The following is a 16,538-nucleotide window of genomic DNA, read 5'->3' on the forward strand; positions in this document are numbered from 1 at the left end:
CAGAAAGCTTTCGTCATTCTTACCATTCTTATCGAAGAACTTCTGAGTCCTTCTCATTCTGTTATGAAAAATCTAGTGAACTTAACAGCTTTGGCCTCCTGTATAGTCTAATATATCACTAGATGTAATGGCACATGCTAATCTGGATTCTATCAGAGGCTTTGGCCTCCTGTATAATCTAATATATCACTAGATGTAATGGCACAAGCTAATCTGGATTCTATCAGAGGCGCCGTGGAAGTGAGGCAATGAAATGACAACCCCCCAAACAGGAAACATTCCAACATAAACAGTGATTTAAAATTTGACGCTGAATGGTCAGAGCAGGAGGAATGAAATGAAGTCTCATTGTTTTCTTTTCCTCAGCCCATCGGTTTATCAAAGGTTTAAATACTCGTGTACTTCTACACTAAAGACACTTAAATACGTGATTTTCAATAACACTTCCATATCTCTGTATATTTGCAAACCTGTGGGGAATACTCCTTGTGCTGAATATATTAGTTTTTTTCGACTCAAATCATCGAACGGGTTCATATGTATAGCTTGGGACTCTGCTTTGCTTTAGTTGGGTCCCTTGGCTTGGACTCGTGGTCATCGGTTTCACGCCACTTTTGGGCGTGTTAGACACAGGCCCTCACCCACATTAGAAAGCAATTTCCATAATGCTATGCCATTTTGTAGGTCCAATTCAATGTATCAAGTCACATATGCAAGCCACCATTAGGCTTTTTAGGTAGGTCCACGATATATTTTTACCAGCCTCGTCGATCGGAATGCCGAAGTCTTGGGTGATTGATTCAGATATAAAAACACTCCTACTTGAATGTTAAGTCTTCTAGAAATCTGTAATATGTAGAGCATCTCGTGAATCAAATAAGATGCAAATTCAAAATCTCAAAAATTCAATCAAATATGAATTTTTTCACACTGGATGTTACAAATGACTGAATGCAACCAAAGACCGATATGACTATTTCAGGTTCAGCACTCTCAAAGCATTTTAATTATAAATTAGACATACAAAAACCACTGGAAATTTGAGAGTAATCCTTTTTCTCAGGACCAATTTCTCTCAACCCAGACATGAATTCCGTCCAATACAAAAAGCCACACCAACTGCCAATGCAATAACCGAAAGCAAATCGTAATGAAAGAACTAGATGTACTGGGGCATGAGCAGCGGCGTCCTGACCAGACGCGATGCATGCCTCATCTGCTTCACCACCGCCTGTCTCTTGTTCCTCAGCAGCTTTATACTCGCCACCGTCATCTTCGCCGCCATTTTGCTGTTCATTCCCAAAACAAAATAACAAAAAACTCTCCATGAATATAACTACAAAAAGCCCTCACCTCTTATTTGCTATTACCAGAACATAGAAAAGAAAAAGCCCCCAAAGTAAACCAATTTCATGTGGGGATTTTATGTTGCGTACCTTGTGAATAGTGGCCAAGCATTTGGTCTCTTCCTTGATCCGACCCCGGTGGGAGAGGATGCAGTCGCTGACTCCACCTTCTTCCTCTTGATCTCCTCCTCCTTGGCCCTGAAAGTGGACGGAGCAGCCCTCGACATCTCCTCATCCTCCCTTGACAGTGACATGTTGCTGCTGAAGCTCAAGTTCCCCGACGAGCTCTGCAGGATCAGCAGCAGCTGCTGCTGCTGCTGCCGCTGGGCCTGCTGCGGCCTGCTGCTCGTGCGCCTGCATCATGATCTTCTTCTTCTTCTCTCTGATCTTCAAGCAACAGAAACCCCTGTGACCTCTGATAAACCAAGTGTATAAACTTCAGTACAGTCCCCACTGATAAACCAAGAATATTCCACCATCTTTGCTGTCTAATACTAATAAACCAAGTATTTGAACTTCAGTACAGTCTGCACCGAATGCAACCAAACCAAGTGTTCAAACTTCAGGCATATGGCTAGTCTACCGACGGGAATTTACCTCAAATGGAGCCAGGAGTTCCTCCATCTTTCCTGGTACCCGCATTTGTGCTTGTGCGCTGCTCTCTGCATGCGAAACCAACGATGGGTGCCAAAACATCGACAGGTCTGTTAATGCAGCCGGCACACTCTCTTCCTCCTACAAAAACAGGAGACATTAACAAACCCAGGGCATTGTATTTCACCATTTTCGTGGCCTCACCAGAGGAAGGATGCCTAATCCACATGTTGGCCCCTCCTCAAATTAGATTTGACAAAGAAATTACTACACCAATTTTAAGATTCACAAACAAACGCATTTTATCCAGGTTTTTGTTTCATTGCCCAATGGGCTCCAAACAACAAATTTGGCAACATGAAAGAAGAAAAAAATACCGTCTTCCCTAAGTCGCCATCTAATGCTGATGATTGTAACACTGCAAACATGCTTTTTAACCCATAGCATGAATGGTGCTGTGCCAGTAAAAGCTTCAGCACCTCAGATCAGATTGTCCTTGAAAATTGGCACTCCAAAATAGATAGCACCTTGGATCATCAAATTATGTAGGCCAGTTCAAGCTCTAAATTGAAAATATTCCAAATACAATATTAAAGAAATCGCACATTCATTGGATATTCTGGAGATTCTAAGTGAACAAATAGCACTTGTAAGTAAAGCTGACACCTTTATTTTGACGCCCCAGTCCAAAAGACGGATTCATAATAATTTGAAATTGACTTTTCAGAAAATTTCGATGGGACGGCATGCATGATAATCAAGCCAAATCCCCAATTTTTTCTAGCATGTTCCAAAGCAGATAACCGCAGAATTGAGCATTAAATATAGTTGCTCCTGCCTTAATTAACCCAAACAAAATCATGTGAACAATCTGTGTCCTTTTTTGGTTTTGTTTTGGACAATCCTATCTCTTATTTTGCTAAGACTAGTAAGATCGCAAGAACTTCCTGTGTTTGTGCATATACTCATTGACATCACTCCCAAACGTCAGGCCTATTCAATCCATAGAGAAATCGCACATTCACTGGATATTCTGGAGATTCTAAGTGAACAAATAGCACTTGTAAGTAAAGCTGACACCTTTATTTTGACGCCCCAGTCCAAAAGACGGATTCATAATAATTTGAAATTGACTTTTCAGAAAATTTCGATGGGACAGAAATATAGTTGCTCCTGCCTTAATTAACCCAAACAAAATCATGTGAACAATCTGTGTCCTTTTTTGGTTTTGTTTTGGACGATCCTATCTCTTATTTTGCTAAGAATAGTAAGATTGCAAGAACTTCCTGTGTTTGTGCATATACTCATTGACATCACTCCCAAATGTCAGACCTATTCAATCCATAGAGAAAACACCTCAGATGAGTTCACATAGCTCCATCGGGACGAAAGACATACAAGAAAAGGGGATTAAGCCTGATGTAGTAGCTTCTAACACCTTTATTCATGCCGTTGGGCTAGGACAAAGAGGACCTGACGTTGCTGTCAACCTCATAGAGCTCTTGCGCGAGGACTCAATGTCATCGCACTCAAAGAAAGAGGAAATTTGAGGACTTGACGAAGAAGAAGGACACTCAGATGAAGAATAGGAGGATTGATGAACAAGAAGCACACTTGACAAACAAGAATTAAACCATGGAGGCATGGATCAGAAAGACTGATGAATAGGTGAGGAGAACTTGAGAAGAAAACTCCACGAATTAGGAGAAGTGAAGAAAACTGGAGAAGAAAACTCTGTTAGGGCTAGGAAATTTGGGGCAAACCTTAAACAGAGACATTGTTGCACACAAACCTTTTCTTTTAAGCTCTACACCGCATAGGGGAGTGAAATGAATAAAAAATGTGCCATCAGCATTTTCCATTAGCCAAATTGAATGGAGTTAACAAAAGGACTCAATTGCACCAAATTGACCAGTTTTAGTACTAAATTGCACTTTCTCAACCAGTTCTAGAACTTATGGTGCACTTATCCCTTTAACATTCTATCTTCACTGTAAATATTGCAAATCACAGAATTCAGCTTCATCATGATTGGTATTAAGTAAGAAATGGGCAAAAAAGTGGAATACATTATGTAGAAAATATGCCAAGTAAAACCATTCGTTTCACATAAAACGAAAAAATATTTTAAATAATAGGCTCTAAGCTATTCTTTATATATATCTCCTACGGTATGAATTTTTCCAAAAATCTGTGATAAAAACTGAAATTCTCTCTGATCTTCAAGCAACAGAAACCCTGGTGACCTCTGATAAACCAAGTATTTAAAGTTCAGTGCAGTCCTCACTGATAAACCAAGTATATTCCACCATCTTCGCCGTCAGGAGGAATACTAGTAAACCAAGTACTTAAACTTCAGTACAGTCAACACTGAATGCAACCAAACCAAGTGTTCAAACTTCAGGCATATGTCTAGTCTACCAACGGGAATTTACCTCAAATGGAGTCAGGAGTTCCTCCGTCTTTCCCGGTACGCGCATTTGTTCTTGTTCGCTGCTCTCTGCATGCCGAAACATCGATAGGTCTGATGATGCAGTCGACGCAGTCTCTTCCTCCTACAAAAACGAGAGACATTAACAAACCCAGGGCATTGTATATCACCATTTTTGTGGCCTCATCAGAGGAAATACGCCAAATTACCACATGTTGGCCCTACTCAAATCCGATTTGACAAAGAACTGACTAGACCAATTTTAAGACTCACAAACAAACACATTTTATCCAGGTTTATGTTTCATTGCCTGGAGGGCTTCAGCAACAAACTTGGCAACATGAAAGAAGAAAAATGAATACCGTCTTCCCTAAGTCGCCATCTAATGCTGATGATTATAACACTGAAAACATGCTTTTTTAACCCATAGCACAAATAGTCCTGTACCAGTAAAAGCTTCAGCACCTCAGACCAGATTGTCCTTGAAAATCGGCACTCCAAAAATAGATAGCACTTTGAATTGTCAAATTATATAGGCCAGTTCAAGCTCTATATTGAAAATATCCCAAATACAATATTAAAGAAATTGTACATTCATTGGATATTCTGGAGATTCCAAGTGAACAGATAGCACTTTAAGTAAAGATGACACCTTTCTTTTGACACCCCAGTCCAAAAGATGGATTCATAATAATTTGAAATTGACTTTTCAGAAAATTTCGAAGGGGTGGCATGCATGATAATCGAGCCAAATTGCCAAATCTTTTTAGCATGTTTCCGAAGCAGAGAACCGTGAAATTGAGCATTATATATAGTTGCTCCCGCCTTAATTAGCTCAAACAAAATCATGTGAACAATCTGTGTCCTTTTTCTGTTTTATTTTGGAGGATCTAAGATTAATAAGATCGCAAGAATTTCCTGTGTTTGGGCATATACTCATTGACATCACTCCCAAACTTCGTACCTATTCAATCCATAAGATAAAACACCTCGAATGAGTTCCCATACCTCCATCGGAATGAAACCAAAGTACAAGAAAGAAGATTAAGTTCGATGTGGTGGCTTATAACACCTTCGTTCACGCCGTGCGGCTCGAACGAAGAGGACCCGACGTCGCCGTCAGCCTCATCAAGCTCTTGCGCGAGGACTCCACCTTCTCGCGCTCAAATGAAGCGGAAATTTCAGGACTCAACGAAGAAGAAAAAGGACACTCAAATGAAGAACAAGAGGATCGACGAATACGAAGCGGACTCTACAAGAAGCACACTATGGACGTGAAGGACAGATGAAGAAGTGAGGAGAACTTGAGAAGAAAACTCAATTAGGGCTTGGAAATTTGGGGCAAACCTTTCTTAAAAGGGCAGACGTTTTCGCACACAAACCTTTTCTTTTAAGTTATATGCCACGTAGGAGGGAGAAATATATGAACAAATGCGTAGACATCATTTTTCGTTTGTCAAATTGAATGAAATTAATCAAGGGACTCGATTATATCAAATTGACAAATTTTATGACTCGATTACCATTTTTGTTAGCTTTAGGACTTCTAAAGCTTTTAGGCCTTTAATGTTCTATCTTCATCATAAATATCACAAATCACGAAAGTCATTGTCATAATAATTGATATTAACTAAGAAATAGACAAAAAAGTGGAGACTTAGGAAAAAATTGCTAAGTAAAACCGTTCATTTTTACAAAATGAGAAAACATTTTAAATAATAGGCTCTATGCTATTCTATATACATCTCCTATGAGATGAGGTTTTTCCGAATATTTGTTAGAGAAACTGAACTTCTCTTACTGCAACTATGTAACTTTTTCATATACAGAGAAACGGTTTAAAAAAGGAAGAGAAAACATCACATACATCCACTGGCTTTTAATTTAAGTGAGACCAGATTTAATTCATGTTTGTATGATTTTTTTTTTTTAATTTTTCCACAATTATTATAAATCTGCCTAAAGTTGAATTCATGTTTGTGGATGGTTTTTCTGACTCACCTTGTAATGCTTAAAATGCTGGACGGAGTCATGGAATCCTTGCTTCACCCCACATAATTTCGGGCAATCGCGGATAGATAGGTAGCACTCGTTTGGCAATTGGGAGGTCAGTACATCAATCAAACTTTCCAAGGATGGGCAGTCAAGATTTTCTAACATGTTCAAAAGCTTTAACTGGTCGAGAACCTCGACAACCCGTAGCTCATGGGTGTAACAACCCGTAGTTCATTGGTGTAACATATGTCCAAGGACTTGAGGTTCTTTAAGTTTGACATACCATCAAGACTTTCTAGATGATGACAAGAATCAAGCGATAAGTCTTTCAACGATTCCCACGTACCAACAATTTGAATACCAAGTATCTTAGGGAGACGTTGTAGATGAAGACGCGACAATTTATTGAAGACTCTTGATGCAAGGATTAGTGAAGATTCATGAGCAGATTCCCAATGTATGTCGATGTACACGAACCTTCTGAAGGGCTCGCACTTTGAGATCCACAATTTATCTAATGATTCCAACAACCCGGCGATGTGGATCTCATCTAGTTTTGGGCACGCACCCTTGGAGGGGGTACTCACGGACCTCTTTTAGCTTCCTCATGCTAGATAGCATGAATCTCTCGAGGGCCCCACATTTATCAAGAGAAAGCTTTGTTAAATTTGGAAGTTGAAGCCCATCAAGTAGAATCTCTTGCATTTGAAGGTGAGAGAGCCGTAAATGTGACAAATTCTTTAAGTTGGAGGAGAGAAACGCCATTGAATTGAATTTATCAAGGGTTAGTTTAATAGAGAAGAGGGAACTTGCTTGAGGGGTTGTAGGTTCAATCCAGACAACCGAAGTTGGTTAAGTTGAGGAAGGGAAGTCAACTCAATGGGAGCAGGGACATGGAGGAGACACAAGCTCAACCGTTCCAGTTTGGATAACCTCCCGATCCACCTTAAGTCACCGGTATGAAGAACTCCACATCGTTCACAAATTTCAGAGCCATCACGTAGGTCCAACTCAACCAAATTAGTCAAGTTTGAGAGATCCGGGACAACCCGCACTGATGTAGGTGACACTTCCTGATTGGTTAAAATTTGTGAGAGCGGTCTCAAATATTTGTCTTCATAATGCCCTTTTAACACTAGTTTTTGCAGCCATGAAAGCAAGCCAATTTCAGAAGGGAGTTGACCTTTGTGTGAAATTTCGAAAAAGTTCTTCCGTCCAACTACCGCCAAAAACTGTTGATGTCATGCCTAGTCATCTCTGGTCATCCTACATAGTAAATGATAGTGATGGCTTTGCGCAAAGCAATATCTTATGTGGACCACAATGTTAGCAATTGGCTAGAATGCCTATTTTGAAATTTCGCACAACAGTTTATGTTGACACTCAAGTTTTTATAGAAGTTTCAAGTATTAGCTCATTTTACAAGATATAAAAATAAATATAATAATAAGCAAACAAGAAAATTACGCAAAAAGTAATGACAGTGATGGCTTTGCTCAAAGCAATATCTTATGTGGACCACGATGTTAGTAATTGGCTAGAATGACTATTTTGAAATTTCGCACAAAAGTTTATGTTGACACTCAAGTTTTTATAGAAGTTTTAAGTATTAGCTCATTTTACAAGATATAAAAATAAATATAATAATAAGCAAACAAGAAAATTACGCAAAAAGTAATGGTAATAAAAAAAAAAAAAAAGAGATATAAAACGAAGGAGATAAAAAAAAAATGGTAATAAAATTCGGAGCCCATATTCCTTAGCAAATTTCGGACCTGCCGAGCCCGCGTAACCAGCCAATTTCTCTTATTTCGTTTGTCTTTCAAACTCACTTTGCTTGGCCCATTTTCCTTTCTTTGTTCACATAAGCCCATCAGAACTAAAAAGAAACAAAAAGCCCAGCCCAGCCCAGCCCAGCCTTTCCTCTGGCCTTGCTTCGGTAAGGACCAGCGTGCTTGGGGAGAAGAAAGGGAGAAGCGACCGCGGCGACACAGCAGAAAGACGGGAACGTTCGGCCATTGTTGAGGGAGGGGAGAGCAAGGAAGGCTCTGCAAAAAAGTGACGACCAGAGGGAAGGAGGGACAGCCAGGGGAAAAGTTCACTAGAGACGTGTAGCTCGCTCGACGGAGGAGAGCTCGCTGGAAGCAGCCAAGGAGAAAGGAGAAATCTGAGAGAACGAGAGAATGCATCCCGTTTAGGAGCGACGGAAAACCGCATCGCCGGAGCTCGCCGTCGATTTTCCAGAGCTCCGGTCAAAGGCCAATCCGCGAGTTGTTCTTCACAGTTGCTCTAACCAGACGCTCTTCATCGTCGTCAATCGAGACCTCGATCCGCCAAACAAACCGGGAACAATCTCTCGCTCCAAACGCTCTTCTCTGTCTCTGTTTTGGCCGAGAAAGAAATGCTCGACTCGATCGATTTTCTTGAAAGAATCTTTGATAAAACGAATTTTTGTATTGTTGCTAAAAAATGGTGTTTTAAAGTCTGTACGTAACGTGTGAAGCTGAGGATCTCGTTAAAATCAAAATCAGAGAACTATTGAAAGATCTGCATATTGCACGTTTGATCAAAATGCCTTACAGAGGGCCGAAAGTTCAATCACGTTTAAACTCATGATCGATTCGTACTTGCTGCGTCATTTGTTGAATCACGTCTAATACTAGCATTTTCTCTGTGTTTCTATGCGTTTTGATGAAAAATCTTTGCTCGAGTCCAACGTGCATGCATATCTCCAATGCTGGAAAGCTTTCCGTCGGAGAATTCCATCGCACCAGCGAAGTCAGCGTTTCAAGGGCATACTAGTTAAGCCCATCTCGCTTCATTCTAATGTAAGTTTTCTTATTAACTTGCTGGGGTTGCTGCCATTAAAAATGTGGATTCGGTAGGATGGTTTTTGTTAAGTTTTCGGATAGATGGAGTGGGCAGCCGGAGGTGGTCAAAGTGGGTCGGAATAGACGATCGGCGGTCGGAGGTAGGTCGGCGGTGATCTAAGCTCTCGTGATAAACTCGTCGGTGATGATATTTGTTTCGTTAAAAAGGAATATAAAAAAAAAAAAATGGCCGCGAAAGGTGGAGTTGCAGGTTGAAGATGGTGTTCGGGTAGAGGATGTCGAGAGAAGAAGGAAGAAATGCAGGTCGAACGAGACAAAAACAGGAAGAGACAAAAAAAAAATTAAATAAAAAAAGGCAAATCCATTAAAAATTCAAAAGAATATTAGAAATCGGTTTTACTCCGACGCGGGTCGATCCGGTAATACGGTTCGGGTCAGAGATTCGGTCGGATTAACGGTCCGAACCCATTCGCTGAATAGAATAAAATAAAATAAAATAAACAAATTCTAAAAAAATTCTAAAAAAAATTCATAAAAGATATAAAAATCCTAAAAATCAATAAAAAATAGGAAATTCGAAGATATAGAAAAATTCCGAAAATTTTAAAAAATTATTGTTATAAAAAATCGAAAAATAGAAAATTCCACATACATAGATTTTTAATCTCCAAAATAAATAATAAATAATAAATAATAAATATTTTATTAAATAAAAAATTATTAAAAATTCAGAAAAATCATTAAAAATTCAGAAAATTCTAGAAAATGAGAAAAAAATTCAGAAAAATTGGAAAATTCTTTAAAAAATTAAAATATAAAATTAGACAACCCTTTAGGACTTTACAATATGATTTTTATTTTGAATTTCCCAACAAATTTATAATTCTTGATGTACTTATGCTTTGAATACTATTTTTTTATTGTAAATATCGCAAATTATAAAATTCTAATGATTTGTATAATAGAGATATTTAAATATTTTTCTGATTTTCTATATTTATTTTGGTTATCAATATCTAATTAGATTTTTTTATCTCCTTAATTATTCAACTACTCTTTTTAGAACACCAAAATTTACATAAATTTCATATTATTCTCTTCCGCATCATTATTCTTAACTTTAAAAAATAAAAAATAAAAGCTCTAAAGTTTTTGCACCACAAACCTTTCAGCTTCTCTGTGACTTTTTCTCTCTTTTTCACTCACGTCATTCACTAGAAGCTCAAGCTCAAGCGCTCTCTCTCCGTTCATCTTTGCTTTCACCAATGCCTATACCTAGTGAGTGACTCGCTGACTGTGGTTCGTCTCTGTCCATCGGTGGTGTCATTTATTGTGGTTTTTTCTATGTTCTTTTCTTCTTTTCGATTTGGCTTTTTTGATAACTTCGAATTCGAGTGATGCAGGTTCATGACTCATGAATCAACTCGATATCCTTAAAATGTATTTTCTGATTGTCGATTGTGATTTGAACCCGTTTATTCTGATATGCTTTCCATTGATTCTTGCATTTTTTTCCTGCCTTGGTTTCTTTTTTTTTTCCTTGGTTTGCAAGTTTTAACCTTTGTTATTTTCCTGATAGATTCCAGTTTCCTACTTGAATTATGGGGTTTTTCCCTACTTTGTCTTCTTTCCAATTCGTGCAGTTTACACGATTTGAGTTCCAATTGCCATTCATATGATGCCTCAGTCACATTTTTTAACATCCTAAGGATTCATTCCGAGTGAGGGTTTGAACTTTTAAGAGCTTTTTCTTTAGGATTCCGTGTTGGGTTTCGCTTGAAGGAGTTTAAGTCTGTTTACTCATGGTTTTGCCTCTCTTATTGTAATCATTTTCTGTTACATTTACAATCTTATCAAATATTCTTGTGACCATTCACCTGCAGCGAATGAAGATAATAGATGAGCATTTTAATTGAGTTGTGATCTCTTACTAAGAATTGTTAATACTTCCTATCTCGGTGATTTATATCCATGGGAAACACAAGATGCATGGTCATTCATGTGGGTTCATAAGCAATGCAGATAAGCTGTGAATTACACAATGGTGATGAGCTACATTCTAATTCGTGAGACTCAAACTGAGCAACCTCAAGAAGAGACTACAAATGTGAATGCATCAGGTAAGACCTACCTACATTTATAGCATGTATTTTTCATCATACTATACTAAAATTGTCTGAGTATTGATCTGGTTTGATAATATTAGATCCATCTTTCAATATTTAGAATTTCTAGTCTAGTAGCTGCCACTAGAAAAGGGAAGCACAGCTTTACATGTCTATCGGGTGTATACAGTCTTTCTCCTAGGAAATGCATCATTGTCAAGTTAGGGAAGAAAATGCAGCCTATTGGAGGTTTGGGGAGTTACTCAGAACCAATGCTTGCGAGTTGGCACCTTTGTTTACCACTTGAGTGCAAATTACCAAGGATATGAGAAACACTATGATTAGGATTGTAGAGGTAGTTAGCTTGTTCTGGCATGAAATTCCATTCATGTTTTAAATAAATTTAACATCATTATTAATATTTCCTTGTTGTCTAAGCATGATTATCTTCATACCAGCTACAGAAAAATGGATTCTACAATCCTAAATGTAGATTTTGGAAAAGTGATTTAAAAGCTGCTCACTATGATAGCTCTCAATCATTCTCATATCATTTGAAGAATTTGCTGGAGAGAGTGAGAAGAGATCAATGCACAAATCTTGTCACTTTTTGGAGTTCAAAGGAAAGGAAGGGAAGGTACGAATCTTGTTCTAGGATTGTTTTAATTGACCTGTCAACATTAAATGGACTTTCATTACCTGTTGATGACTACTTTGTCATTACCTTTCTATTTTTCATCTTTTTCATTGCAGAAGCTGACTAATGCAAATAAGGATAACAAAGCAAAATAAAAGATACGACACACTTTAGAGAATGAAAATTCGGCTAGAATAACAGTAGAAAAGGTACTCTTATGTTTACTTAAATTTTTGTGTTCCCTTATAAGTGAGATTTCCAATTTGTAAATCAATAATCTCGCTTTAGAAAAGATTCTGATGAGGTGATATATTTTTGGACCTAAGGTAAAGATGTCTAGAGATATTTGCCACTTTTCCAACAATATGCGTCTTTTGAATAGCAGTTGTCATAGGAAGATAACATAGAATGTGTTCTAGAATTGCCTCCTTAAGATTGTCTATGTTATCAGCACCTGCATTAATATCTTGTTATTCCCATAGCTCTGTGATTTGGGTTTGCTAGTGACAGCTCAATAATATATAACTTGGTGCGGGTTTATCTAGCACACATAGTCCACCATCATTAACAAAAGAGTTATACAGCAGCTAGAGCTGTAAAGCAAATTTGAGATGATGAAACCTGTACAATTTTCTATTAAATTGATAACCTGACTGCAATTTGGTTTAATGAGAGAGATTGAAAAATAGAAAAGTACTGCAGTCCTAGAGTACCCAAGTACTAGCTGTGCCACCGCACACGTCCCCACAATTGTTGAAAAGTTATTCAATATAGTTTATCTAGTGTCAACAAATGTTATGCAGTCTTGGTAATGACAATATTGCTGCTACAATGTATTAGGAATTTATACAGTTATCTGTGCGGAAGATGAATGGATCAAGAAAAAAGGGCAAGTTGGAATAAATAGTTTAAAATTAAAACCTAAAGTCTAACTTCCTAGTGTATGTTTTCATATGGTTTTGGTCGATAAAGTCATATAACAAATTAGCAAGGAACAACTATAGTTAGGAAGAATGTGATTACTTTCTCAATTTGATATCTCTGGACATCTTTTGTCGTTTCACAGGAAAGTGTGAAATATTGAATGTCTTTTTGATATTGTTCATTCAGTTATGCTGACTAAACCAAGTTCCGGCACATGATAGGAAGCAGAGTTAAGAATCAGAGGCAACCGTACGTATTTATGACTTCAGCTTAAAATTGCTCACCAATAGATAGTAACATCATTGGTTTATAAGTTTTTTATGTTACTAAACTGCATGGAAGTATGAATGATCTCATGGAGGTATATTTGGAACTTGGAAAGAGTGATACCCCCTCGAAATAGTGTTTCTCTAGTGTTGGGAAAAGAGAAACCTAGATGGTCTGATGTTAGAGCATAACCCATGCCTGAATGATTTGGGGCCTCCAAATCTAGTTGTCTTCCAACCAAGAACTTAAGGTCAAAGAAAGCGAAGAATGAAGAGATTCACACGTTGAAGGAATCTAGTTGTCTTCCAACCGAGAACTTAAGGTCAGAGAATGAGAAAGATGAAGAGATTCACAAGGTGAAGCAGATGCTGAAAGCAACAAAAAAGAAACTACAAAAGGCAAATGGAGATGTACAAGAGTTACAGGCTCAAAAGCTACCGCTATTATACAGAATTGTCTACATGTGGTGGACTTGAATTGGTCTCACAAGATCTGGACAAGGTAAGTATGTCATGAGCCATGAGGTGTGACTAATTTCATTGACTGTTACAATAGTGAAAGGTGTTTTATTTACTAAACATTGAGTGACCTTAATATTGGACACTAAGGTGGTTTTAAAGGGAATATAAGTGGATAGACTTGAAACATGAGTATGGTATCAGGATCGCTTCGATGGAGCTTGAAAGTGGAATACAAATTTAGCAATTTGTTACTATGTTTTTTTTTCTTTTTGATGTGACTAAATCATGTTTTGGGTTTACTTCTCTTGCATTATGCCTTGTCCTTTTTGTTCATTTTGAAGTATACAAGTGATTGCCCTTATTAGTCACTGCTGGGTGTTGATGTTTCTTTCCATGTTTCCAGATAGTCACTGTTGAGCTCTCTTGTCCTTCTCTGTATAGATTTGGGAGTGTTATAGCATCTTTTCTATTGAAGAGAAGTTGAAATGTTGCCTGTTTTGGCACTTGAGAGTGGATGAGGGACACAATCAAATGCTTGGAAATGGTCTCTGTTTATTAGATTACTTAATACCATATGCTGATAACCTTACTCTATATTTTTTGCCCTCAATGCAATTCTTCTTCTTCTTGCTCTTAAGGTTGGGCTTCTATTTTCATAATCGAACTTCTCAAGTTTACTGGGTTGCAGCAATGATTGTGATTTGTGAACTCTGCCTCTTGGTTTATAGCCATTCAGTAGTGGTCATAGTGTTTATAAGATGCTTTGGCCACTCACAACTCTGTTTTTTGCAGTGAAGTGAATGGAGCTCCTCTGTTCATGTCTCTGCATTTTTTATTTTATTTATAAGTGATGGGAAATGTGGTTTATCATGTCTTGCTCATTCTGTTTAACAAATAAGCCTCTCTACGTTTTGATTTGCCTTACAAATTAGTTACGAGCTCCTTTGTTCATTTATTTTATTGCTCTGTGATCTAAGCTTCCTCTAAGTCCTCCAATTCGAATTATTGAAGGTTTGATTGTGTGATGTTCAAGTAGTGATCACTAACATGATTTCTTGGGCCGGTTTCGCACCCATTATGCTTAATCCTCTTTCCTCCACTCATTTGATTTGTAGGATGATGACCATCATAACACAAAATAAAGATCTCCAAACATCAGTTTACGCTCTCCATCGTTGAGTCATGAGCCACACTCTAAGGGATGAGGTTAGTGCTATCTCCTAAGATACAATGATCATTGTAGAGGCCACAATTGAACTATTTGTTTTTGTTATAAATGTCTTAGGTCCGGCAAAAAAAGAACAAAACAACTTCTTGTGCCCGTTGTTGAAAAAAGCTCATTAAAGAACTAGCATAATTCCTGCATCTTCAAGATATGACGAGGCTAGAAAAGATTTTATAGTGATCATAGGACTTCTTTCTTGCATTGCAACTATATAGAGCAATCTAGAGAGTCTAATAACTTATGGATGCTGGTGAAAAATTGACCATCGTCCTTCAGTATGTCCAGACAATTTTTTTTGGATTGTGCGAAAAAGGCGAAAGTCCATACATCAGAAGTATTCATCTTTTTGTTGTGATTTGTGTGACGTGATCAAATGGATGATTTGGGGTTTCATAGCTGTTGTGTGACGGCTAAGCAAGTTGAGCATCATAACTCCTGAGCACATCAATTCTTTTGATTTTGAATTTGTTGTTTTCTGAATCTTATGAGTTTGATAAGTTAATAGATTTAGCTTTGAGAAGATTTTAGAGTCAAGTACCCAATGGAGATGAGGATTTCGCATTGTTCATCCATTGTTTTTTGGGTGGATATGTGATGCATTGTCCCAAAGGATGTTGAGGACATGAGGCGATTCTCTTGTTCCATTTCCGATGACTAGCAAAGCATACATCTTGGGAATCATCTATAGCGTAAGAGCAAAAATAAAGATAAAAGTAAATAGGCGCGCTATGCAAATGCAATAGAGTTGAAAGAGTTTTTCTTATACTTTTATTAGTCTACCTTTATGATGTATTATTTGCTTGTGGTTATCTCACTAATTTCGATGAAATGTTGTAGGTGTCAAATTTTGTAATACTACTACACTCATGTGGCTTGTACACTGTTAATAATTTAAAAGGATGTTAGGAAAATGAAAGCATGATATTACTTTCTTTCTTTTTTTTTATAAGAACTAGAGATGGAGTTCAAGCTTCACATTGTGGTTTAGTTTCTAAGTTATCAATGATTGAGCTGAATCGAGTTTAATCTCAAATGCATATGCTATATAGAGTTGAGCTTGAGCATGGGATTGGGAAGTTGAGTTTTGGCATACTACCAGTACAATATCAAACCATCAATTTCAACTCAAACTTTGTATCAACAAACAAATTTAAATGGATTTATAGCTCAATTGCGCCTTTATAGCTTCTTCTTTTTTTTTTTTCCAAAATGAAGTACCTTTTCTTAGACACTTTTAGCGCATTGACCCACTAAATAATATGCTACTACATTCCTTGCTTGCCAACAAGAATGACGCTAGTGGTCTTCAAAACTTCACAAAGCCTCTTGAAAGTATACAAGTCCTGTGAGAGCTTGATTCCTGAAAAATATAATCACCATCAATCTTTCGAGAAAATTTCAGAATAAAAATAAGATAATCAAACTATGCAGTCAAATCAACCAATAATACATATCAACTTATTCTTGCTGTGTTTAATCTATTTGTCAATGTATACTATTTACAAGAAATACATAGAAGATGTTAACTACATTCATTGAGATTGGCATACTCAAAAGGATATCGATGAAAGTCAAATAGATAGATTAACTGCATTCATTAAGATTGAAATATGAGAAATGATCTATATATAATAGAAAACAATATCATGTGAAATGATACATAAATCTGGTGAGATTCGTATTGTGATTAAAGGAACGAGATTATATGTGTAGATTCAGTAT

General features: G+C 37.4%; 1 protein-coding gene across 1 annotated transcript in view; it reads right to left on the bottom strand.

Annotated features, from left to right (window-relative positions):
• Nucleotides 1-1,606: 1,606 nt before the first annotated feature.
• Nucleotides 1,607-16,538, bottom strand: part of LOC104418388 — a 72,587-nt gene continuing 57,655 nt past the window's right edge. Inside the window, exon 4 of the mRNA XM_039301561.1 lies at nt 1,607-1,761. Within this exon, the coding sequence (XP_039157495.1) occupies nt 1,642-1,761 (120 nt within the window). The 3' untranslated portion in view covers nt 1,607-1,641. The remainder of the gene's footprint in view (nt 1,762-16,538) is intronic.

This window comes from Eucalyptus grandis, chromosome 9 (assembly GCF_016545825.1).
Source record: "Eucalyptus grandis isolate ANBG69807.140 chromosome 9, ASM1654582v1, whole genome shotgun sequence".
Classification (NCBI taxonomy): Eukaryota; Viridiplantae; Streptophyta; class Magnoliopsida; order Myrtales; family Myrtaceae; genus Eucalyptus; species Eucalyptus grandis.